Source organism: Canis lupus, chromosome 30, assembly GCF_003254725.2.
Source record: "Canis lupus dingo isolate Sandy chromosome 30, ASM325472v2, whole genome shotgun sequence".
NCBI classification, from domain to species: domain Eukaryota; kingdom Metazoa; phylum Chordata; class Mammalia; order Carnivora; family Canidae; genus Canis; species Canis lupus.
The window spans coordinates 2,369,138-2,396,519 of NC_064272.1; the positions used below are offsets into that span (position 1 = coordinate 2,369,138).

Sequence of the window (27,382 nt, forward strand, 5' to 3'; positions counted from 1 at the left end):
ATTATTATCTCCCTTCTAGTGAGCCCCAAATCTTTCTTCCATTTTTCCCTTGAACACTTCTAAATAGAGGTATCATCATTTCTGCATGACAACTCTTCCATGCCTGAAAGGTTCACAAAACCCTTTCCAGCTCTTTTTTTCTAGCTCTGGGTTAGAGGCTGGTACTTTCCATTACACAGTGACTTTCCCTCACCTCTAATTGCCTGAGGTGTCCTACTGAAATCCTAAAGGTCTAGTTGGAAGAAATAAATTCCCTTTGTGATACAAGAAATCTATTTATCTCTTTTCTAGCTCCCTTCCCATGACAAGTGAATCCTGTTCCACCCTACCCTGTGAACACTACCAGTTAAACACACACATGGGCACAGAGAAGAGTTTCAATTTATTGGTTGCTCTTTGGGAAAGGTTGCTCTTTGGAAAAGGTTATATGGAACATAATTGGGATTAAAATCAAATTCTAGTTACAGATTCATAAAACTTTGCTTTAAACCAAATCAACTTTTATGAGGCTATTAAATCCCCCTCATCCTCATACATAGCAAAGTAACTCAATCATAGTCTATATAATCCTCTGTTGTTTTTACGTGATTAAAGCACACATAATACATAATGCAGTTGATATTAAATATCTTGAGAATGACAAATCAATAGGACTACTTCCACGCTTAAGCATTAACTGGTCATTTATATAGGTTCTGTACATACACTTTTCATTTTAGATTTTCTCCTTAAAAGGACTTGTGAACTATTCATTATTTTCTGCTATTTGTATACACACATCAAAAGTCTTCCAAAATAACATTTAAAATCTTTCTTAATATTGCTTCAGAAATGTTAACCTTTAAGGAACATTCAATTAAAAGAAAAAAAAGTTCAGGTCCTGACTCCCTAACACATGTTCAGATGTGTCAAGATCTTATTGTTTCCCTCTGACCTGATAAAAAGCATCCAACAACATATACTGTGCCAGTTTCTTCTTTGCTCAACTCAGAGGAAGTCAAATAAAGGAGAAAAAAATGCTCAAAATCACAGTGACCAAAGGATTTGAATTAATAATTACATTAAATAACCATAACTTTTTGTTTAACTATTCACATTCCACACAGTGGAAATTATCTTTTCCTCCAGATTTTTCATGTACATTTTTAACAACAACAACAACAAAAAAAACCAAGTTACAGACTTGTAGGATGTGTGTTTTTCTCTTTTAATGCCAAGCACAAAGTGTACATCATAAAATTCATATTTGGTGTTTGGCATCATTTTAATAGGAAAGATTGAGATCACCGATATCTTTCCATTAAAAATTTCTACTGTAGTAATGAAAAAAACATATTTCTTCATCGAAGACTCCAATACAATATGTAATAGATGTGGCACTTTCAATAAATGCTGTAAGACACACCACACTTCGCTAGTCTTAATACAGGCACAGTAAGAAAAGCAGACGTTTCCCTCTCTGGCTAGCGCTGGGTACTTTTCCAGGGTAGTTATGCTGCTGATTAACCCAGCGAAGTTAATTTTGAGGAAATTCTCTTTACTTAAGCCAAATCCAACTTACATGCAAGACTGTGGTATGAGCTACTAAAAGAAGATTACTGCTGCCAACTTAAGTCATCTCTTTTTAACAAAACTGCATGCTTGTGGCAGAGTTAAAACAACAAGAGAAATTCAGTGTCTCTGGTTCTAAATGTCATTTTTCCTCTCTAGTGTGGCTTTACATATTCAGCTCCTTCCCCTTTCTTTTCCTCTTCCCCACCCTCAAAATTCTGGCTTAGTATTTGTGTGCTTAATTAAATCCATTCTGCATTTTATTGTTGGAGGATGTGGATGATAGAAAAATTTAGGGCAGGGGCATACAGTGTATACGAAATACACAGACCATGTGTTTGGACAAGTTTGCCTAGGGTGGAATCATCAGTAGTGAGTTTAGAAGTTTCAAAATTTGACCCAGTAGTTTGGGCGTCCAAGGTAACTTCTGCCTCAAAGCATGGTTCTGGCTTGGTCATTAGACGGGAGAGCGCCGCACCAAAAGAATAAAAATGAGATACAAATAGCCTCTATAGTGCAAGGCTGGAGCCTTGATGGGCAACTAAAATGCTAGTCAATGGTGAGTGTTTCCCATATCACACAACTTGCCTAGTGAGGATGAGAAGGCACAAGGCAAAAAACAAAACGAAACAAAACAAAAAAGTGTTTTAGGTGTGGGAATGGGTTCACACAGAAAACCTCAAGCTTAAAGAGAACAGATTAGCCAAATCCAAAATGCAATAAAGTCCACCGACCCTGCTCTAGATAAATCCTAAGCAGGGGTTGCCAGGAGCTGGAGTTTAATTAGAGGAGGGGGTCCACCGGTAGGTTCTGACTGGCAACGTGAATCCCACTGCCAGTAGAGAGACAGCGAATGCACAAAAATGCTTGTTTGGCTGGTTCTTTTCCAAATGCTCTGATTTCTTAACTAGGGTTTCCCATTAGACCCTGAGGAGGCAAAGGAAGAAGGGGAGGATGCATCCCTTTCAACTCTTCCCAGGCATTAAACTACTCCTTCATCAGAGGCAGTTTCCTTTATTTCTTTATTCTCCTTGGCTCTCCAGCTCTATCTCCTACCAGTGGCTAAAACAAAAAGGCCCAGGATACATTGGTAGCTCACATGGAGCAGGCTCCAGGCGCTCCCACCTTAGCCGGATTCTTCCCTGCCAGGTGCACTGGGCAGAGCCACAGTCTCTGTAGGACAGGTTTGTGGCTCTCAGAAGCATCACACGGAAATAACTGGCAAAGCGGTGATCACATCCAGGCAAGAGGAAAGAGACCAGGACCCCTTATGAGGTGCTCGCTTCCTCCCTCCCCAGCGGGCACAGGGGGCTCTGAGCTTCATCTATGTCCCCCGGGAGGTGTGGAGCTGGGGGGTCTCCTTGGTCTAGCTCACTCACTTGGTTCCGGAAATAGGAGTGGTCAATATTTATGTTCGAAGTTTGCTCTTGGGGGCAGCCAAGTTCAGCAGATCACGGGGACAGCCGGGTGATGACTGTTGGGCGCCTCCATCTCTCGTCCATTTGCTTGGTTTCCAATAAACATCGAGGAAACCAGGAAGCCGTGGGGAAGCCCGGCTGTGCTGTGTTTTGGGGCGGCCCCGCAAGACTGCGCCTCCCACTGCTCGACCTCCCCCGCGCCGGCCTCCCCGGGTGGGAGGACCTTCCCAAAGCCAGAAAGGGTGACCATCTATGGTCCCCTGAGCGGAGTTAGTGTCCCTGGCAGGTAGGGAATTGGAAGAGTCGCCGAGATCCTAAGGGGTGGGCTGGGGAAGGGAGGGCGGCAGAGAGGAACGAAGACCTTCTCCAGTGTCATGCGGCTGAAGACAGGTCCCTCGCCCCAGAGTAGCCTCTTCCACCAGCATTCGTTTGGGGGTGGGGGGGGCCTCTGGTCCCAGGGGAGCCCCGGTGCCCGTCCGCCGGCCCCACTCCTCCCCCCACCCCCCACCCCCGGCTTTCCCTGCCGTCCCAGGGAAGCGGATGTGTCTACATGATAGGAAGTGCCCTCCACAGCGTCTGCAAACCCCCAAACACCACGCACACGCATGCACACAAACTATGCACTAGCAGGCTCCGGTCACACGGCAGCTGGTTGTTCTTCTTGCCTGTAGGTTTAAGCCGAGTAGGGATCAGGTCGCTTAGGTCTGGCTCAGGCCACCCGGGGCTGCATCCCTAGGACAGGCTGGCTGTGCCCGGCTTAATCCAGATCGATGGATATGCATCGACACTGCTTGACGCGTGTGACCCTCTTCTTCTTGGTGGGCGGCTGCAGCTCAGGGCAGTTGAGCGTGACCATCATGGTGGTGAATTTCTTGGGCTTGCAGAAGGAGCAGGACTGAAAGGAGCCTTCCTCCTTCCGGATGTGCCTGGGGATGTAGAAGGAGTTGCACTGGCCATAGCAGAAGCGGTTGATGATGGTGCGGCTGTTGCAGCCTTCCTCGTGGATGGTCTGCTTGAGCGGCTGGGTTTTGCACCAGTCTCGCTTCAGGTACTTGCGCTCGGTCACATGCAGGGCCTCCTGGCTGGACTCCAGCACCTCCTCGCCAGGCATAGCCGTGCCGCGCCCCTGGCCGCGCCCCCGGTTCCTGGAGCCCGGCTGCTGGGGAGACTGAGTCTGCTCCGAGTCATTGTGCTGGGCCTTGTCTGGCGGGGGGATGGCACCTTGGGACCCCTTCTTTTTCCCTTCGGCAGTGGGCAGCAGGGTCCCCAGGAGGAGAAGCAGGGCTCCCACAGTGTAGGCCGTGCGGCTCATGCTAGTGGAGGGAAGCACAGAGAGGACAAGGATGGACAAGTCAGTGAGAACAGTAAGAGTAGCTAACGCCTTCTCAGGCACATGGTAAACACTTCCTGGAAAATATTTCATTTCCTCCTCACCAGATCTTGAGAGATCAGGTATTATTAGTCTTGTCATCTGCCAAGCCATCAAGCCACAATGACGTAGCTGGCCCAGGGTCACCAGTGAATAAGGCAAGAGCTCAACGGGGGCCTGTCTCTCCACAGCATGTTCACCCCCTGGAATTCCTTCCTGGCTGCTGACACCCATCACGCCTGGCTCTATAGCATGGTCACTTCATTGCATTTGGTCTTGTTTTATGCCAAATTACCTTTGCGCCTCCCTGGGGAAACCAGTTTTCTATTTTGTTTTACAGCAAGACAAGCAGCTTTCCTGTCCAGGCTTCATCAGCCACAAAAGGCTTCCACTCTTTTTCTTTTTTCTTTTTTTCTCCCCAGCAAGCCTGAGCGCTTCCTGGGTGGTGCCTTGTTCGGTTGGTTGGATGCTTAGGGGAAGTTTGTTTGCTGCAAGGGAACCCCAGGAGGGGACTGGGAAGCAGCTGACCCAGGAGGAGCACTCAGCAGAAACAACACTGGATGCAGAGCCCAGATGGATTGCAAGTCCCAGACGGACTCCAAGTCCTAGGGCGACAACCTGCTACCTGACCTGGAGAAAATCACTTCACGTCTCAATAAATGGCTTCTTGGAAGCACAGGTACACATGCTTTATCTCCCCGGACAGGTTGCTCACATCAAATCTGATGTACAAACAGGAGCAGTCTGAGAACTGACCAAATGTGCAGCAGCACGGCGGACAGAACAAATTCCCTTACCACAAAGATCACACAGATATTTATTATATCATCCATTATATCATGAGGTACATTTTTCTACTTTTAAATGGTGACATATGTCATTCATGTGTGTGGGTGCACATGCGCATGGGTAAAATCTAGAAGGTAGAAAGTGGCATAAGAAAACATGTATGTGCAAATATTTATATTAATAAATGCTATGGACACATTGAGTAAATGAATTATAGTGAATTATTGTGGACAGGCCTGGAGTTAGACATGGATCAGAAAGGCAATGAACAACGGCAAAAAAAATCCCCCAGATAACTGGGGGAGGTGGAGGGAAAAGTGACCAAACAAACAGGAAAGCAAAGATGGGGAGAGAAAAAAAAAATGGGAGTGAGGACTGTAAATCAGAGAAAGGAGACCTAGTCTACAGGCAGAGCGATGAGCGAAGGTACAGCACATAGAGGACAAAGAGGAGAAGCACCAGGATATTTTTTAAAAGGCTAGTGCAAGCACCTTGCTAGTGAAACTCTCCCAAACCTCAAAGAGCAGGCCATCACCTGGGGGTATTGTTAAAATGCAGATTCTGATTCAGTAGGTCTGCTTTTCTAACAGGCTTTGAGTAGCCAGGCCTGCAGCGCTTGCAGCCTTGGAACACAGAGACAGTTATTCGGATGTGGAAGGATTTTCTTTTCCAAGAGAGCAGCTTCAAATTCACAGCCTCCCTCTCAGGCCATCATACCAAATGTGACCTGAATCTTGAGGCTTCCACTCCCCTTGCTACTCCCCAGCTGTACCCTGAGGCCCGGTGAGCTCTGAGCCCACCCCCTTTGCCCCCCGTGCCCACCATGGTTCCCAACATAAGGGCACAGCTGGGAGCACCCATTCCCCTGCTCTCCTCTGTACACCAGCATTACATAGAATAACCACGAAGTGCAATTTAATAGTGACCTTACCACGATCCCCCGAGGAAGCGTACACGTTGGCATGATTAGCTAAAGCAGTTACCTTTCAGAGACCAAGGCAGTGTAGCATCTACATTCTCTAAGCAGCAGTCCCTGTAAGTAAAGACCATGCAACCCTAAGGATAATGTCAAATGAAGATAATTAAAGATTAATTTTAAAATACCCTTAAATGGCACCATTCCTCCGACATTAGCCTAAACTTGCCTTTTGGGCAAGTTTAAGTTTGGAACTGATAATGTGACATTTAGCTCCCGTGCTTTTGACTATGGACTCCCTGGCTTCTGTCAGTTTATGTTACAACATCCCTGTTCTTTAAACAGAGCCCTTTTTGCCTCAACAACAAAAAAAATTAATTTCCTTGTTTTGTCTTTTTAAAAAATCGCTCATGAGAAACGTCCAGTTATAAAACAGTGCTGATTTTCTCCAGAGACCAGGATAACTTGAGCCATGACAGTTCAGTCTCTTAGGCAAATGTATTCGACTTTGAGAAGCTTTTACAAGCTTCTGCTATTTATTCAACTGGGGACCAAGATCTAAACTAAAATCCAGTCTCTGCCCATTTCAAAGAGGAGCACATGAGACAACCCTAGGCCTACACCCACAGTCTTCCCTCATCCCTCCTAAAAATGGCCCCAGGGACAATGCAGCCCTCCCAGAGCAAGACCCTCAGAGCCCAACATCACAGAGGCCAATCTGAAGCTGACTGGGAATGTACACTGTCTGCATATGACAGTTCGCGTCATAAAGCCATCCCCTCCCACAAACATCTGTCCAAAAAATGCAATTTCCTTTCTCCAGACCAACACAGGACTCTTTTATGCTCAACTTTTCCTTCCTGGCATTTTCACATCCATCATCAAACAGATACCTAGTCTGAGAGTCAGGAGGACTTATTCATCACCTTAATCTCAGTGCCTGGCACAGAGTAGGTGCTCTTTTGTTAAACAAACACTTGTTAGGGATTTTAACGTTGATTTTAAAATCCGTTTTCATTTTAAAATCCCTCATGTGTGCCAGTAAACAGCTGAGCCTAATTCAATCTTCGTGATTGCTGACTTGCAGTACAGCAAACTCCTAACCTAGGGAGCACCTTGATACTGGTCTTTCTTTTTTTTCTTTCTTTCTTTTTTTTTTTTAGGAACACTTAAGATATCCACTACTTTTTACCTGGTCCCATGCAGAATGCTGCAGGCTTTATTTTCTAATTGAAGCCACTGAAATTACTTTGGCAGAAACCAACAATAAAGCATGTAGTACATTCAAAATTAGTCAACTGTGGTTTTCAGTTTTAATTTGGACAGACTTCTTGTTCCTATGGGAGCAAGTGAATGCCATAAGCCAAAGGGGTCTAGAACAACAGGCTATTTTCTTTTTTTCTTTTTCTTTTTTTTTTTTTTTTAAGAAAAGTACATTTAAAAAAAAAAAAGAAAAGCACACTTTTTGCAAAGTAAGATTTATTAGGTGGGGAAAATATTATAAAATGGTTTTTCTTTTTTTTTTTTAAAAAAACCTACTTTTTCAAAGTAGGTTTTTATAACATCTTTAGTGTTTATTGTGAGGCTTTCGAATTTTTAAACCTTGCAACTAGTTATTTGGAGAAAAGTAGAAACCAATGTCAGGAATCTCAACACAGACCTTAGTTAAAGGACAGCGGTCTCAGAAGGACTCTGCATATTCCATGTGAGTAAGTTAGAAGGTTTGGAACTGGACTGGCACTAGAACCAGGGCTGTGTCAAGTCACTGCGGTCAATCACCCAACCTCCACCCACACACACCACAGACTGGTGGGGATTACTCAGGGAGGGAAAAGGGACTGCTTTTGCTCTTGAAAAATAATTTGCACTTTGTAAATGTCATAAGCACGGAGGAAATCACAAAGATGTAAATTGCTGGAGGACAGTTCTTTTCCTTATCAACACCTCCCAGAATGCCTCGTTATAAAAAAACCAATCCAAATGCTAATCAAGCCTTGGGTTCCTATGAATTATTCCCACGTGTAAGAGCTGTCAACATTTTTGGTGATTTGCATTCATAAAATGACCCAATCACAGCATTAAACTTGAGCTGCATTTTGTGGGACCAGAGTGCATCAAGACACCCACAAAGACCTCCCTATGTACTCACTGCAAACAGCATCTTCTTTTCAAACCCTGCCTCAACTTCACCATAATGCAGGTGTGCTTCTCCAAGAAACGTGATCGTATTTTTGTGGTGAGCTTTCTCTGCAATTGTTTTCCATCAGCAAAATCCACTCACTCCTACCTTTTTTCCCTTGATGACTGTCCTCCCCTCCAATCCACTTGTCCCAGAGTACACAGATATTCTCAAGCAGTTCTTCTCTACTGGATGCTTTCCTTCGGGTTTTCCTTAGTGATCAAGAGAAAACGTGTGTACTCCGGCTAAGCCACATCAGCCACCTCTGTTCTATAGAGATCATGGTGATTTATTCCAATCTTCACAAGGCCCAAAAGAGCACAATCATCTAACTCTAAGGAATCAGAAATAAAAATGCTCTGGGTGACCTGTGTCCAATATCCTCAACATCTTGGGAAAGTTTAGGCCAACTCCTCTTGGCCCTCTTCTTGCTGTATTTTTCATTTTAGCTAACCAACCTGCTCATAATCAGTTAAACGGAGTGCTGAGTGGGAATTACGGTGAATTGACAATGGTCAGCGAGCCAGAGGCCTATGCCTGAACATCTCTGATCGACTTGTCCTGAAGAATTAAGTTTTAGAAAGATGTTTAACAGGCATGACATCAAATTATTTTCCCAGTAGAAGAAGATAATGAAAGTGACAGCAAATGCTTTAAACTCAAGCCAGATTTCAGAATAATCTCTTCCTTTTTCTTGGGACTAAATCTTTGAGAAGGGAAAGGTTATTTTTAATTTGATCTTTGATTTTTAAAAAGATTGCCTTTAGAAGTTAAGGAGAATTTCATAAGAATATACTGGGTCGATTTTTTTTTCCAGACAAGCTGAATCAAGAAGATAAGAAGAATGACTTGCTGGCAAACTAGTAAAGGATAAAGTATCATCCTGTATGAGTCACAAGACCCTAGTTACAACCTCCCTATTCAGAAGACCATTCAAGCTAAATCAGGCTGGCTGCCCACCTCACATACAGGGACCACCAGGTAATTAAGTATCTCAGGAGCAATATGCTCTCAGGAAATTTGTTTTGTTGAAGTGAATGCACACAATTTTTTAGGTCAACAGGAAACAAGTTAGAAAGTAGTAAATATTCACCAAGTGGCACCACTGGGAGTCAATCTGTAGGTTCCGGATTGTAATGCAAGATGCGTGCTAGTCCCTAGGTGTGTGGAATTTGGGATTTAATTTCAGAACCACCTTGTAATATATATCTGGTGCCATATAATGTTACTGCCTTCTCCCAATACCACCACTAATACTAAGAGTGATCTTTATTTTTGAATCCTTAGCATGCATGGCATTGTGCTACATTCAGACCATATTTTATAATTTCTTTTTCACGATATAACAATAATATTGTCCTCCTCTTATCAATCAGGGAATCGAGAGTAAGAAAAGTGAGGAATCTGCCCGAGGTCAGACAGCTTCGCAGCTGGAGAGTCAGGGTTTGAGACCAGTTCTACGTAGTCCCCAAACAGTGTCTTTACCCACTGTTCAGTGGATACTTGGCACAGTACTTACAGAGGGACACATGAACTTGTTTCTAATGCAATACAATTTGAAGAATATTGTAAGTCAAATAATTATCTAGTTTGTATCTTCATGTTCACGTGTGAAGAGAAAAAACTCCTGTCGTTCCAGGAATTACTGTTGTACTTTGCATTTCTAGGAGCATATGTTAAAACTAAAGAAAATTCCTTGCAGATGTAAGACATGGGCTGGTAACACTTGCCTGATCAGAGCCTTTCAGTTGGATGCTACAGTTACCTCGCTGTCTGTCCCCCAACTTTTCTTTACATAAAAGCATTAGGTTTTCCCATTAGTCCTTAACTCTCTATCCTAGGACATGCTCCACAGCTTTGCTGTTGATGAGTATTTCTTCAGAAAGGGGTCCATGGCATACAATTTCTTGGCCTTTTTTGACTTGTAATATATTTTTTTAAGATTTTATTTATTTGTTCATGAGAGACACACAGAGAGAGGCAGAGACACAGGCAGAGGGAGAAGCAGGCTCCATGCGGGGTGGGGGGGGGGGTGGGGGGGGAACCAGATGGGGACTCAATCCAAGGACCCAGGATCATGCCCTGAGCTGAAGGCAGACGCTCAACCACTGAGCCACCCAGGTGACCCCTCACTTGTAATATTTAATGTTAAGAAGGCAGGCAGCTCTTATTTAAAGATGTGGGGACGTAGTAGGTTTCTACTGTTCTTTGTGTAATCATTCACATAAAAACTGTTAGCAAACTAGGATTTCCTATAGATTGTGGGTTACCAAAAACATCTCAGTCAAAATGGACTTTTAAAAAGAAAATAGGAAATAGGAAATCTGTAACATTACAAAGTTTATAAAAGACTTTAATTCCAATGACCTGAGGGTTAAACACATACAGAGCAACCCCGGTTCTAAAGAACCCCTCAATAATTAGTTAATACTTCAATTGGAGACTTCAATTTATCCATTGATAGCAATCAAATCACCTACTGTTGTTGATTTGGGTGTGCCAGGGAGGAGATGAGGCTGTAGTTTTAATATCTTTCCCTTGTTGCTTTGCAATGTCCATCTCTTAAAGATCCCAGCCCCGCCCCCCGCCCCCGCCCTTCCAAAAAAGAGAAAAAAGAAAGAAGAGAAGAGCAAAGGAAAGAAAAGAAAAAAGGAAAGCAAGGTTTGGGGACTGGGACACTTTGGGGTGAAAGAAGACTCTTCACCCTGGGCTGGGGGATATCTCAACCTCTTCTCTGCTATTTATTTAAGTTGTGTGTACAGCCTAAAGGAAGCCACCACTCTGGGGGCCCCGGGACCGCTTAAATCCCCGTGACCCACTCAACACAATAGATCGTTTTAATCATCCCGCGTCCTGGCACCAGTTCTCAAAGGGGAACATAAACACACGCGCACAGCGCTCAAATCTGCTTTTTCCAACAGGAGATCCAATTACCTACCAGTGGTCGCCCCTCGACCCTTGTGTCATTTAAGGAGAGATTTTAGCCCCTAAGGTTGAGGCTGCCTGTGTAAGAGGCTGGGATTCAGAGTCGCCGCAGGAGGAGGCGCAGCGGGATCGGCCCGGGGACCCATCCGGGCCAGCTCTGGGCGCGGGAACGACTGGCACCTCCTGTGTGCCCCGCCACGTCCCCCCGGGGAGGGGGCTGTCCCCAGGGCCCACTGCGGGGAGCTCCGGGCAGGGGTGCCCCCGGGGGGGGCCGGGATCCGAGGGCAAGGCCAAGCCAGAGCCGTGGCGCGTTCCTTTTCCCAGCCCCGAAGTGTACGGACGGCTCGGCCGCCCAGGTGACAGCCCCTCCGCCCGGCCCGGCCCGGCCCGGCCCTGCGACGGCGTCAGCAGCACCGAGCGGAGCAGCGCGGGCCGCGCGGGCGAGGGGCGCGCTGGGACGCAAGTTAAGGAGCCCCCGGGGAGAGGGCCCCGGAGCCCGGCGGCGCGGCCGAGGCGCGTGTGCGGCGACCGACGCCCGGAAGAGCGCACCGAGCGCCCGCGGGTGCGCACCGGCCGGGAGGGCGCGGGGCGGGGGCCGGGCGGGCGCGGGGCGGGCGCGGGGCGGGGGCCGGGAGGGCGCGGGGCGGGGGCGGGGGCGGGCGCGGGGCGCCCCGCGGGCTCGCCCGACTCCGGGGCCCACCCGTCACCCGCCGCTCGGGCTCCCGCCGCGCCCCGCCGCCGCGGCCCCGTTGGCGCCCGAGGGGCTCCGTCTCCCCTTGCGGACCGGCCGGTGGGCCCGCGGCCGACTCGGGGTCCTCCGGCGCAGCGCAGGATCACGGCTCGGACGCCGACGGGAGCCCGCCCGCGTCGCGAGCCCCGGCGCCCCGCTCCAGACTCCGGCACCCGCTCAGCGCGGCTGGCGCCGGGGTCGGGGGGTCGCAGGTCCCGGCTGCTCCCCGCGCTCCCGCTCGCGACCCCTCGGCTCCCGCGGCGCCCACCGGGGCTCCGCGCCTTGGAGGTGCGGCCGAGGCTGGCAGCGCACCCAGAGCGCGTTAGCAAGGCCCAGGGAGCGGGAAAGGGATGCGGGGCCGAGGCTCCCGTTCCTGGCATCCTCCTCCCCAGGCTTCCCTTGCGGACGGCGCGGGGAGAGCTCACGGCAGCCACGACGGCGGGAAGGCCCCTCGGTTCTCCTGCACCATCACCCCAGGAAGCGGGGCCGCCGTCCCTGCGCCTGGAGGGGCCTGGAGCGCTACCGCGCGTCTGCACCGAGCGGGACGTGGGAGTCTGGCTGGGACCCGGGGACCCCTGCGCCCCCCCATCCCTCTCTGCTCTTCCTCCCTCGGACGGGCGCCTCGGCACTCACCTGTCAGTCCGGCGGATCCCTGGGGCCTGATGCGACCGCGGCCGGAGCCGCCCCGGCGAGGCGCGGGGTCAGCCGGACGGAGAGGGGGGCCGGGTCCGCGGAGGGCGCACCGAGTGCCGGGCATCGCGCCGTCTCGGGTTTAAATGCCGGCGGCCGAGCTGGGCGCCCGGGGCCGCGCCTCTCCATTGGCCAGGCGCCGCCGCCGCGGCCGGACCCGCTATCCGCCCCCTTTCCCGGTACTGCCCCCGCCCCCGCACCCCTCCTGCCTCCCGCGGGGACCCCTCTGCGCCCGCCTCGCCTCGCCTCTTTGTCTGCTCCCCCGCCCGGGCCGGCTGGGAGAGGTCACCCCAGGGAACCGCGCCTGGAATGCACAGCAAATCACATTTTCCGCTCCCGTTGGAGGGGGAAGCGCGGAAGGAAATCCCCCCGGCCCCCGGCCCCTCGTCCCTCCTCCGCCCCGGGCTGGGCTGCTCTCGCCGCAGCCCCGCTTGGCCTGCGTCGGCCCCGCAGCGCGCTCGGTCGCGGCGGCCGCACCCAAGGGGCCGGGTCCCGGCGGAGCCCGCCGCCCGCCGCCCGCCGCCCGCTGCCCGCGGCGGGATGCTCCGGCTGGGCGGCCGCGCGGCTCGGGGGCTTCGAGGGCGCTGACCCCCGCGGGCCCGCCGGCCGCCGCAGGGCCTGGCTCCGACCCGACACCCGCCTCTCGCCGGCCGCCGCCGGGTCTCTCGAGGGAACGGAGGGGAGCGAGCGAGGGGAGACAGCCCTACGAGGGCCCTCGCGAGCCGTCTTTAAGCGGGAGAGAACAATGGCTGTGCGGCCGGGGCCCTGCGGGGCGCGCTCGGGACGCGCACCGGGGACAGAAAGCGGCGGGCGAGGACCAGGCGAACACCAGGATGGAAGAACCGGCGCCGCGTTCTGTGCTTACTACTGAGCACCCAGAGGGCAGTGACAAACGGACTAAGCGCCTAAATATTTCTCGAAAGATGAGCGAACACTCTCATCTGTTCTTTAACTTGAAAATTGGTTCCTCAACGAAGCCGCAAATGCTGTGTCGAAGTTAGAGCCCGAGCAAAAATCCCCCCTGCTGCGAGACCCGCAGACCGGCCCACCAGCCAGGTCGGATGATGACCTGGGGGGGGGGGGGGGGAATGGTTACAGGAGGAAATTTGAAGGTGCCTGTACTGACTAAAGCAAAAGAAACAAAACAATGAAACCCAACAAAAGGTACTTCTTAAACAGTCTTGATTGAAGCATTTGGCTAAGAAAACAAAACCCAGAATAGCTTGATTTTTTTCTCTTTAGACAGTCATTGTGGGGAGGCCGCAAGAAACACTCAACACCTACTAGATACTCTTAAGAACTTGAAACCATTTTTTCAAAATAAAGGGAACAAGGAGGAAGTCTGCATTAAATCAGTATCTAGAAAATCTTCATCACGGGAATGTTTCGTTTGTGCAATCTGCAGTTTCTGCCCATAAACTCTGTGCTGCACTTTAAATTTGGTTTCCAATCATTTTTTGTTAAATCCTCCCACGAGCTGTAGTTTGTAGTTGCTTGCAGAATGAGAACACTCAGCAGGGCTTAAAGATGGACCCTGGTGGAGTGAGCTGTAGGAGACAGACTGGTCAGAAATACACAAAATGCTTAGACCATTAGCCCACCACCAATCTGTAGAAGCCAGTTGTTCTCTCTGGGTACAAACTATTCCCCCCCAAAGAAAAGAGCATATTTTAAAGTGCATTATTAGTCCCTTCTATTTTAAAATCAATGTTTCACTACCCCCCCCACCAAAAAAAAAAAAAAAAAAACTCATATAAACTGCCCCAAATGAAAATGCATAGTCTGAGCTTACTTTTTGAATTGGAAGTAACTGTTCTGGAGCCCTGACTCTGTGGCTTGCTATATCTTAATCTACCTCTGTGACTGCTTCTTTCTCTGTCTAGTAAATGTTGTTGAATTCACTGGGACCCCTCCTAGAGAGGCTTCGCAGACCACAGTCTCTGTAACAGAGACTCTCCTGCCCCTACCCCACCACTCCACAACTCTATCCCATTTCACTTCTCTTTAGTGTCACTCCTCTCTCCTGCCACTACAATGGACCCTTCATGAGGGCGGGGACTTTGTCTGAAGTGGTCACTCAGATTACACCAAGCTCATAGAATACAGAGTGCCTAAAACAGATTTAGGATTCAACAAAGAGCTGTGAACTGGGAATGTTCTGCACATGCCCACGAACTAGGATTAGCATCCCAGTTGAACACTGAGGCTGTAACCATTGTGAATATGGTAAACATGGGCCCTCACCTCACAGAGATTATAGTTGAGCATATTTGTAAATATTTACATAGATAGCCAAGCTTTTGGCCTATATTTGTGTTTCCACAGCTCTCAACCAGTCATTGCAAACCATTATCCAATCAGGGTGAAGGCATAAGAGTAAAAACTATTCAGGCCTCTTTAACCATAATTACATAATTGAAACCTGCTCTTAGTAAGATGGGGGAAAAGTAGAAGGACTCCATGGAGTCAAAGTTAAAATTTTCAATCTGAGATGCCTAAACAGTGATCACTAAGTGATAAGTTCACTTACAGAAACTCCTTTCAAATTACTTTGAGGCCATTTTGAGAAGGGTGGGTTCTGTTCAGCTACTGGTATATTAATGGAGAATCTATTTCTCTTGTTTTGCTCACCTAGCTGTAACAGTTTGTCTCCATCTAACTCCCAAAATGCTAAGAGGGGTTTACTCTTCAGATTTGGGGAAGAACCTTGAAGGCCTTTGTAGGGAAGTTTTGCTCAAATCTGCAGAAAATTGTTCAGCTAATTGCAGAGACTAAGTATGGCATCTTGCATTGGGTTAAAGAAGAAAAAAATGCCCTTCACCCATTTGGAATGACCTTGTTTGCCCTTCCTAAAGGAAAAAAAAATATGTGATGATGAACTTGACAATGGACAAAGAAAAATATATTTGCAATGGCCAAATAACAGCTAAATGATTGGTATCCAGAACAGATTTCTCTTTTATGTTAATAAGAAAAAAACTCCCCAAATCACCCAATAGCAGTTGGCAAAGCACATGCCTGAACACTTCACAAAGGAAGAAATCTGAATGGCCAATAAGCATGAAAAGGCACTAGATTATACTAGTAAATTGGGAAAATGAAAACCTAAATAAAAAGATGCCCTTGCTTAGCTCACAGATTGGCAAACATTAAAGTCTGCCAGCATCCAGCATGGAAAAGGGTATGGGGAAGCAGGCACTTAAGTGCACTGGTAGTGAGAGTGTATTGGTACAACTACTTCAGAGAGTAATTTGCCAAATTGTGATAAAATTCAGCATGCCCCTCGTGTACCATTCAGCCATTCTACTTAGGTAGATACCTTACAGGACTTGAGTACACGTGTGAGGACTAGAATTGTGTGAGCACTTCCACTGCAGTATCATTTCTAACGATCTTAGAGTCCATGAACTGAAGTGGGAGAAGGCATAAACAATTATTTTGCTCATATAAAAAATGCTATACAGCTACTTAAAGGAATGGACTAGATTTCTATATTTCAACACGGAGCTCAAAAACACAGTGATGTTCTCAAGGGGTCAAAGCAAGTTGCAAAATGGTGCAAGCAGTATGACACCCTATGCATATTTTATAGTAAACGCAAAATAATGGTATGAATCGTCCACGTAACTATACGAAAGATAGATTGCAACCTAGACTTTGATGGTGCCTACCAGAGTGCAGTGAGAGAGGAGGTTGGATTGGAGAGGGAAGCAAAAGAGATTTCAACTTTATAATGCTTTCTAAATTTCATCTTAAAAATCTTGGAACTAGTACGACAAGATGTTGACAATTTTCATTTCTGGGTGATGGGTACATGGGTATGTGTCAGATTACCTTTTTTTTGGCATTTTAGAATTTTTTTTAATTTCTCAAAACTAAAAAAAAAAAAATCTGGCCATTCTATCATGATTTCAAGAGTAATCTTGATCCTTACTTGGACACTGAGGATCTTTCTCTCCTGTGTGTCCTCTGTAATCAGCTCCAAGCAAAGTAAGCATGCTTTCAGAATACATACAAATCCCTACTGATGTTTATATGTCAGCTCCTGGCTATGCACCTTGCCGTCTGCACATAAGCAGTAAAACATTGACCAGTTTCCAGTATGTGAACAATGTGTACACGTGAAAATTCTGAACAATGCCGCCAAGTACAAGCACATGAAAGAATAAATTGCGCAGACCATTTTAATACAATTGGGACCTAATTCCATACAAATATTTATAGTGTACACTATATGTGTAGTGTAGTATGAAAAAGGCAAAAAACAAAAACAAACAAATTTACAAATTAAAAAAAAAGGAAAAGGCAAAAAACATAAAAGTATGGATGTGGTCCTTTGCAGTCAATATGTAGGCCCAGCAGAAAAAGCACTGAACTTAGAGGCAAAATAATAATAATAATAAATAAATTTCTGACTCCTTCGTAGGAAATGAGTGTCCCTGGGTTAGACATTTTTTTTTCTAATTTTTATTTTTTATGATAGTCACACAGAGAGAGAGGCAGAGGGAGAAGCAGGCTCCATGCACCGGGAGCCCAACGTGGGATTCGATCCCAGGTTTCCAGGATCACGGCCTGGGCCAAAGGCAGGCGCTAAACCGCTGCGCCACCCCTGGGTTAGATACTTAAACCCTCTGAGCCTACACTCAATCATCTGTATAATACCTACCTCTGGGTAGAAGATGGAATTAAGTAAAATAACCTCCGTGAAAATGCCAGACACATAAGAAACACTTCATAAACAGGAGCGACTACGTGGATACTAGAGTGTAATTAGGAGCTAAAAACAAAAAGAGTGAAAATGTAGTATCAGCGTGGGTCAGGCCTTAGGAGTCTACATCCACGGGGCGTTAAGCACTGGATGGCCCCTAAGGGATGGAGAGGGAGGGAGGTGAGGAGGGGGGGAGCGGATGGAGGACTGCAGGGAGGAAGGGAGGGAAGGGGGTGGGAAGAGGGAGATCCCCTCCGGTAAAGGGCCCAGCAACTTCTCTCTTCTCCGCGGATGGTGTGGGCACCCCAGAGAGGGGCACAGGCGGAGCAGCAGCCCCCCTGGCTCCGTGGCCTGCTCACCAGACCCGCTCTGGCGCAGGTCACCGTTCGCAGCCTGTGATGGGGCAGCAGCAGACCCCGGGGGGAGCGGGGAGGAGCCGGCCGTGCAGCTTCCCACCCGAGGCCGCTGGCAGAGCCCTGCGAGCGCAGCACGGCGAACGCGGGTTTCGCAGCAAACATTCACGGACCCGGTGCCCACATATAAGGGACCTGCTGAAAGCGGCGCCCACCTTAGGCAGCAGGGCTGCAAAGTTTCTATTTGTTTTCAGCGCTTCGATGCCACTTGGCTCCTAGAAAAAAAAATCGAAAGGGACTTTAATCTGTTGTTGATTCCCTGCTTTTCCTTAGCGCTTGAACAAGGCTGTGGCTCTTCATTTTCTGAATCTTTTAAGGTACGCTTTCCAAGAAAGGCTCATTCTGCTGCACTTTTAAAATGCCAGTGCCTTGGAGAAGATCTGCTGGAAAGGCTTAGTAAACTGAAGGCCTCTAGGTTTTACCTCATTGTCTTTGGCTGCCCTGCCCCTTCTTTTCCTTTTAGCTTTATTCAACTCGTTTCCAGCTTTTGTTCCCTTGAGATCTGTGCTATTCAGTAGGAGCCACATGGTATGGTTTACCTTTTCACTTTTTTGTCCTTTTTTTTAAGGCAAAGAAGCTTACATGTGATTTTGCTCTTGCCATAACTGTACTAATAAGTCACTTGCCCTGCCTGGTGTCTTTTAAAAAGATTTTATGACGTTGGGGCACCTGGGTGGCTCAGCTTTGAGCGTCATGATCCCGGGGTCCTGGGATGGAGTCCTGCATCAGGCTCCTGATACACTCTGCCTGTGTATCTCTGCCTCTTTCTCTGGGTCTCTCATGAATAAATAAATAGAATCTTTTTTTCAAAAGGATTTTATGACATTATAAATATATGATAAACTCCTCCTAGAAAACTTGAAAAATAGAGAGAAAATTAAAATCTCCTATAATCCCATAACCCCCAAATAACCACATTTATGCGTATATGACACACATACGATCCATATATATACATATAGATTTCCTTCCAGCCGTATGAAGTATATGCACAAATGTGTCTTAAAGTTGGCTTTTATTAACTACTTACTATGTACGAAACACTAGGCTTTGCCTCCCTACATTATCTAACTTAACCCTCACACCAGTCCTATGAAGGTACTATTATTATTTGTGCTTTTTTAAAGGTGAGGAAACTGATGTCTGGGGGGTCATGTCACTGTCTCAAAAGCACACAGCTGTATAAGGCACAAGAGGGGTTCATGGCCAGCGATGCCTGCTTCACTCCCCTGCTACATGGCCACGATGTAGTTAAAAGCTATGTCATAGGCTGTGTTAGAACTGATATTCAAACACCATGATCACCCCACAGAAAAAGCACATGAGATGCCAAGTGATTTAAATAATTCAATAGCTGACATTGTCAATACATTTGCTTGTGTAATATATGGACATACAGAAGAAATATGAGTGTGGATTCCATATGACTTTATTTATAAAGACTTCTAACACGTGGCCATTGAAAACTCAGATACGGCCTGTCTTCTTGGGTTTTTTGGACAGACGCTGACTTACTTCCACTATCATTGTTATTAGGGACACTCTATTTTTTATAATTAGGAGCTCATAAAGAAGTTTGGTACTGTGGGGTCTGCTCAAAGCAGAGAAGCATGAATCTGAAGGTGGAAAGTAAACTCCAGACTTGCCTTCCTTTCTAAAGATCAACATGAGCCCACATGCCAATTTGCATGCACCTCACAAAAGTTCCAAATTTAAATCTTTTTAAAAATCCCGGTTCCTTCGTCACACCCCTCCATCCTAGCATAAAAGGCTGGATCATCTGGAATATAATTTCTCATTTCTCCCTAAAAGAAAGACAAAAAATGTATACCGTGGGCCCTCCCTGCTTACGTCAGAGCAATACATCAGCACTTCCTCTAAACCAACCATTCGCCTGTTAATGTTTGTAAAGAGCTTCATAGACATCCAGCATTTGAAACACGCTCTCTTGAGAGATGTGCTTTTGGAAAGAGGGTCAGAGGCTGAAGAAGCCAGTGGTAACAGACACTCCCCGATACTCCCCTCCAGGATGTGAATACGTCTCCAGCATGAGTGTTGAGCTACATTGCCCCCTACACCGAAGGCCTCAGCCGCAAGGGGGAAACATTTCCAGAGACTCAGTAGCCTTGTGTGTGATTCGTATTTCTATGCACCTGTGTGACAAGAAAAAGAAAAACACGAAGGACATGGTTTGGACCGGCCAGGATAGCAGTGTGCCTCCAGAGGCTGGCTTCCAGATGGTTTCCCAGGGGTCACTCAGGTGCAGCAGGGCTTTCCTGAGGGTTGCTCACCCCGTCAGTCTGAGCTCTGAGGGCATCTCAGGGTGTCACCTGGGTGTGTGCCTGTCTGCCACAGGCCTACCTGGGTGTAGGGATGTGCAGGGCTGAGCACAGCTCTTAAAAACTGTAAAGCATGGTTCTCAGTTGTAGTGACAAGAGCCAAATGGAAAAAAAAATCTTTCTGAAAATAAGTCATAACAATTCTTGCAGCAGCTACTCTGCTCAGCAGAGCAATCTGTGAACGTCAGCAGGTAGATTAGGATGTACTTCCCCTACACAAATCTGTGGCCACGTCTCAGCACCAGCAACCTCAAAAAGCCCATCTGGCCAAAATTTCTGGACAGTAGCCTGAGCTCCTTAAGGAAGGAAGGAAGGAAGGAAGGAAGGAAGGAAGGAAGGAAGGAAGGAAGGAAAGGAAAGGAAGGAAGGAAAGGAAGGGAGGGAGGGGAGGAAGGCAGGGGATGAGAAGGGAAGGGAAGACAGCAATTCTCTCGATTAAGAAAGACAGTCTTTCAGAAGTCTTAGCTTCCCTTAGTAGGTATCTAAGCTTCAGCTCTGTAGTTCTTTTTTTTTTTTTTATTTATGATAGTCACAGAGAGAGAGAGAGAGAGAGGCAGAGACACAGGCGGAGGGAGAAGCAGGCTCCATGCACCGGGAGCCCGACGCCAGACTCGATCGCGGGACCCCAGGATCACGCCCTGGGCCAAAGGCAGGCGCCAAACCGCTGCGCCACCCAGGGATCCCAGCTCTGTAGTTCTGAGCATCTATTTTTTTAAAAAAATACTTCATTTATTTATTCACCAGAGAGACGCAGGCAGAGGGAGAAGCAGGCTGCATGCAAGGAGCCCGACGCGGGGCTCGATCCGGGCGCTCCGGGACCACGACCCCGGCGGAGGGCAGCGCTGCACCGCGGCGCCGGCCGGGATCCCCCGAGCATCTGTTTGAGTCGCGTAGTAGTCCAGGAGCGCCGTGTCACAGCCTAGGGGACGGCACCTTGCCGCCGGGTCCCGGAATTGCCAAGAGAGGGTCTGCTTTCACGGGACGTCCGCTGCCCCTGCCGAGCTGCGCACCCCCCGGGGGGTCGGGGGGCCTGGGGGGCCTGGGGGGCCTGGGGGGCCTGGGCTCCCGCCGCGCCCGCCGCTTGGGACTTCCTGTGCCGTCTCCGGCCGTCGGCTTCCTCGGCTTCCTCCTCTCCTCCTGCTGCTTCTGTCTCCCGTGTGCTTCGTCTCAGACGGGTCCTCCTCAGGGCCAGGGCACTGCGAGCGCCGATGCCAGCGCTTCCCCGCCCGCCCGCCCGCCCGGCCCGGAAGCATCTCGCGGAAAACGAAGGTCCTGCTCGTCCCGCCGCCCGTGGAGCTGCCTCCTGCCCTCCCCGCCGCCCTCGGCCGGACCCCGCGTGTCTCTCCAGGGCGGCTGCGGTTACCCCTCACTGTTCCGGTGCATGGCTCGTGGACCGAATTTCTTTTCTTTTGTTTTCTTTTTTTAAGATTTTATTTATTTACTTGACAAAGAGAGAGAGCACAAGTAGGCAGAGTGACAGGCAGAAGGTGAGGAGAAGCAGGATCCCCCCTGAGCAGGGGGCCCCGAGGCCGAGCTCCATCCCAGGGCCCCAAGATCATGAGCTGAGCTGAAGGCAGATGCTCAACTGACTGAGCACCTGGCGCCGGACTGAGCTCCTTAGCTCACACTGCAGGTCATGCCCTTCCCTCCCTGAAAATCCTTTCTCTCTAGCTCTTACAAAACTTTGAAATTATTCGGTGTGTCCGTTGGCTTCCCCACACACCTGCAAGTTCCAGGGGGCAAGAAGCACCTGGGCCCGGTGCACTGGCCCCCAGGGCCCCTGGCCGGGTGCTTGGAACACTGTAGATGCTCACAAACATGCTGAGTGAGGTGATAAAAATGCAGAGTCACTCTCCTCCTCCTTCGTGTCATAAGCCTTGCTCTACCGCCCACTTTCCTTGTCTCTGCTTCCCATTCCTTTGACTGGAACTCACTGGAAAAATGAGTACGGCGTGGCCCTGGATCCGAGTCCTCCAACAGAACCATTGTCTTTAGTTTTGCTGTGAAATCAGAGAGCGCACCCCCGTGCCCTGTGCGTGCCCCCTCTTGAGGAACAGCCAGCAACAATGGCACAGACTCCTCCACTCCGGGAACTGCTGCTGCATGGCCTAGTCTCTTCTCTTGTAAGGCCAATGGTGAGGCGACATCCCAGAGACCCCAGAGATGGGAATGAGTTTCATGGCCTTGCCAGATGTGACTGTGTCCAGTCTGCTACACACACCATGGTATGTGACGTGATGAGCGCTGGGTGTTACACGATATGCTGGCAAATTGAATTTCAATTTGAGCAAGCAAACAAACCAACAAATATCATGATAAAGTTTGGTTCGAAACTAAGAATACGCTATTCCCCGTGTGTTTCTGGGAGATCTCAAAGACTTATTGTAGGCAGATATTTTCCTTTTCTCTGCCTGATGTGATAGAGCACCAAAGATAAGGGCGATTTTGAATAAAAGAAAGAACATTTGTGCAATATGGGCAGGATTGATGCACATTTTGCTACTGAATTTACTGTTTACTGTTTCATTTTTTGAAACAGGCTCACATAACTAGCCAAGTACATAGTCAAGGCATCCATAGTTTCGAATGCCTGTTTTGTTTCGTTGTTGTTTTGCCATTTATCGATGGGGACCTGAATATCTCATCATAATTCATCTTGGGGGTTACACGGTGAGGCAACAGCATTTTATCATGGTCGCTGTGGCTTCTGAAGGCACAGTTTCAAACCACAGGAGTATCTGAGAACCATCTGGGAGGAGGTGGGCTGACTAGGAATGTCTGGGGTCTTAGACATAAATGCAGGTGATGCCAAAGCAAGTTCTTCAGATGGAGGAGGATTTTCAGAGGCTCCCCGTGGCTGGGGTAGTTGTGCAGGCTGGCCACACGGCAGGGCATATCCCTGCTCCTCTATTCCACCCCCTTTCCTCCCGACCCCTCATCCTCAACTGTTCTCATGCTACCTGTTTGCAACTGTGGCCATTGTTTTCCCCTAGACAGTGATGTATCAGAGTCACTGGAAGAACTTAAAAAATATTTGATCCTCAGAGCTTGCTCTAGACTACTGAATCCAAATTTCTGGGCTGGAGCCCAAGAATCTGTATTTTTTACAAAATGCTTGAGATGATTCTGTCAGATGGGGGATTACTGGGGGAGGGAGAGTTCTATTTGCACCTAAACCCAACCACCAGCTACCTAAGCAACTTGAGACAAGTAAACTCTTGGGCCATTAGGGAAACAAGAAGAAATGATATGTATTGAGTAGACTTGATGTAGAATTAAATGAAATTACACATGCGATCTATCCCTATGTGTATTTCATAGACTGAGCTAGTTAATACTCCACTGGTGACTTAGAAGCTTCCCAGAGTCGTTTGCTGAAATCATGTTTAGCTTCCTCTTCAGTGTTTAATTCCTTATGGAACTTGGTTTCCCCTTTGTCTGTCACCAAGCATAAGGCCATATGTAGATGAATCATAAGACCATCATGCCATGTGTTCTATGAGCCTTCCAAGTTCATTGCTACAAGACATGCTCAACATTTAATGCATATTGTTTCTTGGTATCTCTTTCCAAATTGCCAGTGCAGTTTCCATTTCTGGGAAATTACATAGACATGTCTGGATCCAACTCTTTCATCTTTGCATTTCCAACTGCTCTGTTTTCCTTCTTTCTTCCCATCAAATTCTCATATTTTGACAGTTTTAAGAGCAGCTCTTCCTTGATCTTTTCCTTCCTATAGTATATTGACTTGAAATGAGCCCATTCTCCTTGGTGTGCCTTCTCTCCAAACACAAAATACTCTGAAGTTCAGATTCTCTTTCTGTGAGCGGGTTAACATCACAAAAAGTTTGTGGTTTCATCCATCATAAACGAAAGTGTTTTTAAATGCACTCTCCTTCTTTTCTCCAAGCATCACAGAAAGGTTGGGACACAGTGAAATGAACTTTCGGTAAGAAAAGTTACTTATTAAACAGAGTGGTGATAAAAAGTATGTAAATTGATAGAAAGAATTTGTAAAATGTAAAATGCTTTAACTTAAAAGGAAATACTCATGTAGGCATCCACCCTGAATCAGAAGGAAAACACTCTGGTCTCTTGAAAAAGCTGTTTACTCTGTTCGTTGTTGACAAAATGTATCCAAAAAAGCTCTTTCTGTTAAGAAGTGGAGGAAGAAGGCAAACTGCATGTGAAAGCATTTGATCATATTTCACGTGGGTATGTTACAGTTCTGCTTGTGTACCCAGTTGATCTGAGCACATCAACAACCGTATTAGCTGCTGACAGTGCTTTACATTGAACACATCCATTTGCAAAAATAGAAGAAATACTATATTCACATTTTCAGTCCTTTTTATTTAAAAAAAAAAAACGCAATGTGGTTTGAGTTGTGAATCCATTGAAGACATCTTTGATGAATCAACAGTCAAGGCATATGTAAAAAGTGATTTGGAAAATTTCTCATGGGTTATTGGTGGGGAGTGGGGAGGAATAAACTGTTGGGCATCTGCCCATTGTCGTTCTGGCTCATCCACTGGCCCCTTTCACTCTCGAAGTTCATCTGTTACAGTGAAAATAACCACCCCCCTCCTTTGTCAACCTCTCTGAGATGTCTGGGATATGATTGACTACTTGCAAAGTAATTTGACATCATTGAATAACCGGTGCCCTCTCAATATGATGCATTGGTCCTCATCAGACACTCTGAAATAGCTTCATCTCAAGCATCATCCAATCTGAAAGCTTCCAAAAGCCGTTCGAGACCAACAGCTAACAATACAATTCAAAAAGTAACAACAACAAAAAGCCAAAGAAAGCATAGTGAAAAAATGAAAAAGAAAAACTTCCATCTCTACCTTTTTTTTTTTTTTATGCCATTGTCCACCAGGGGGAAAAGTGATTACCATGTCAATACTAATGATAGAGCTTGAGTTTTATTTACAACCTTGCTACAGTTACTCATTTTCTTTATAACATACTTTATTGCATCAAATAAGAAGGTTGGTTTCCTTTTTTTTTTTTTTAAAGAGAGTAATCACTGGAATTCTACTGTCTACTATTTGGCCACACTTGCTCCCTAGGGGCTATTATGAAATGCTGACTTAATGAACAGAGATGAGAACATCTGGGCTAGACCTTTGACCGAGCATTCAGTTTACCTGGGCTTCAGTCATTCCTTTATGGAACATACTGATTTCCTGATTAAATAATTTAGACAAAGGGGAGAAGGAAAATATGATATGTACTATCTTCACTTCTCAGAATAATAGTTTTTTAATGCTGGCGTAGATCTCTTTTGGGGCATAGATTTTTGTGTCTATTATAATCATAGTTAACATTTAAGACCTTATCATATGTGAATACTATGAAAAGTACTTTAAGTGTTGCATATAGTCAGCTGCCACACAATACGTATTTCTATCAACCACTATGTTCCTTTTTGTGTTACAGGGGCTAGAGAGCTAAAAAAATGACATTAGTTGATTCCCTGGCATCTAGGATTCTCCAAGAAAATAAAACACCAAATAGATACACACTCCCACATGATCTTGAAGATGGAAGACGAGAGAAACTATTTGTCTGCTGAGGTATCTGCTACGAGAGGCAGTGGCTGCAGGCGAATTCAGCATTCCTGTGTCAAGACCATGGCTTTGGGGTTGTCATATATCAATTGATCATAGCAGTGACATTAGCCAACACTCCCCCATCTCTGAGTTCCAGCTGTGTTGCTGACCACTGAGGCCCAGCTGTGGATCCCTGCCTCTTGCTCCTCCACATCTTCAAATCCTTTTGTAAGCACCCAGTTTCTTGCATTACATCACTTTGAACTGGACCATGTGGAGTAACGCATGTGTTTCTTTTTTTTTTTTTTTAAGATTTTATTTATTTATTCATGAGAGACACAGAGAGACAGAGAGACAGAGAGAGAGAGAGAGAGAGAGAGAGAGGCGGAGAAGCAGGCTCCATGCAGGGAGCCCGACGTGGGATGGATCTGGGTCTCCAGGATCACGCCCTGGGCTGTAGGCTGCGCTAAACCGCTGAGCCACCAGGGCTGCCCAACGCATGTGTTTCTTGCACTGAAATCTGACTAATTCTGAATTTGGCATCCAGATCAAGGTTAAATACAGGTGCTATGTGGCCCGGAATTCATCCTCACATCAGTCTGATGTGGGAGGGATTGCCTTTCTCCAGTTGCTAAATGGAAGAACTAAAATTCAGTGAGATGGACCTCGTAGGGGGCTCAGCGTTTTAGCATCTGTCTTTGGCTCAGGGCATGATCTGGGATCGAGTCCCACATCGGGCTCCCCACAGGGAGCCTGCTTCTGCCTCTGCCTGTGTCTCTACTTCTCTCTCTGTATGTCATGAATAAATAAATAACATATTTTTTAAAATAAATTAAATTCAGTGAGATGAAATAACTTACTCAAAGTCACACACCTTGTAGATTGCAGAACCCAAGATCAAATACGAAACAATTGCAAAGTTTTTGAGCCTAACTACTCTACTAAACTGTGATGGTACAGGATCAAGGACATTGTGATTTGCACACAAACAGTTAAAAATTAATTCTGTATTTTGCTACAAACTGCATGAGGGAAGAATCTGTATCTTGTACATCTTTGAACAAGACTTCCGAATCCCAGAGCATGGCTCAGTATTTGGCACCCAGGATAGATCCTTGGTTAAGTTACTGCTGAAAGAATAAATGAATGAATAAATGAATGACATTACAATGAGTCCTACTAAGGAAAGTGATGCTAAAAGATGAAAAATTCATATGATGTCCCTGCTTGTGGCTAAATCTCTGTAATTGCCAACTTGGTCTCATTAAGATGTTTCTCACTCTTCGTGGGTCCAGTTGCCTCTGCTAAGAGCTACCACAAACATTTTTATTGTGCCTGTGTCTATGCTTTTGGCTTCTGTTGGTTTCTGCTTATCAACAAGTTCTCCTGCCGTATTATTAAATTCATTCAGCAATGGAACGTTCAGTCTGGTAAGATGAGCCCCCAGGTCTGTCCCGTTCCAGTCTGTAGCACCTCTTTTCCTAAAAGGGTCTTTCTTTATAACTTATAAGTCAGTATTTCGACTCCAAATTCAAGGACATAGTTCTACTAGAATCTTTGTAAACAGTCTGTCTTTCTTACAAGCTTCGGAAACCAAGGTGTGCCGTCTCCAAATCCTTTGCCAGTTTTCACCATGGTTTTTTCTGTGCTCATTAGCCATCAAGTTTTCTCTCAGCAGTTATGATCATTTGGGCCACCTCCCTCTTGCAGGGCTGGTGGCCACCAAAATCTGCTATATTTGTACACATTTTCATTTTATTGCCAAACCGAAGTGTATTTTAGAAGGAAATTTGA

At 47.0% G+C, this 27,382-nt stretch overlaps 1 protein-coding gene across 3 annotated transcripts; it reads right to left on the reverse strand.

The window, feature by feature from the left end:
- Nucleotides 1-363: 363 nt before the first annotated feature.
- GREM1 (gremlin 1, DAN family BMP antagonist) lies at nt 364-12,666 on the reverse strand. 3 transcript variants are annotated; one of them, XM_025473303.3, is made up of 3 exons: nt 12,511-12,653; nt 6,111-6,160; nt 364-4,282 (listed from the first exon to the last, which is right to left on the reverse strand). In XM_025473303.3, the coding sequence occupies exon 3, from the start codon at nt 4,279-4,281 to the stop codon at nt 3,727-3,729; it is 555 nt and encodes a 184-aa protein (XP_025329088.1). In that variant the 5' UTR covers nt 4,282; nt 6,111-6,160; nt 12,511-12,653; the 3' UTR covers nt 364-3,726. The 3 variants fall into 3 exon arrangements, with proteins under 3 accessions (XP_025329088.1, XP_035564744.1, XP_025329087.1); XM_035708851.2 differs by having other exon boundaries at nt 6,059-6,160; XM_025473302.3 differs by lacking the exon at nt 6,111-6,160 and having other exon boundaries at nt 12,511-12,666.
- Between the last annotated feature and the right edge of the window lie 14,716 nt (nt 12,667-27,382).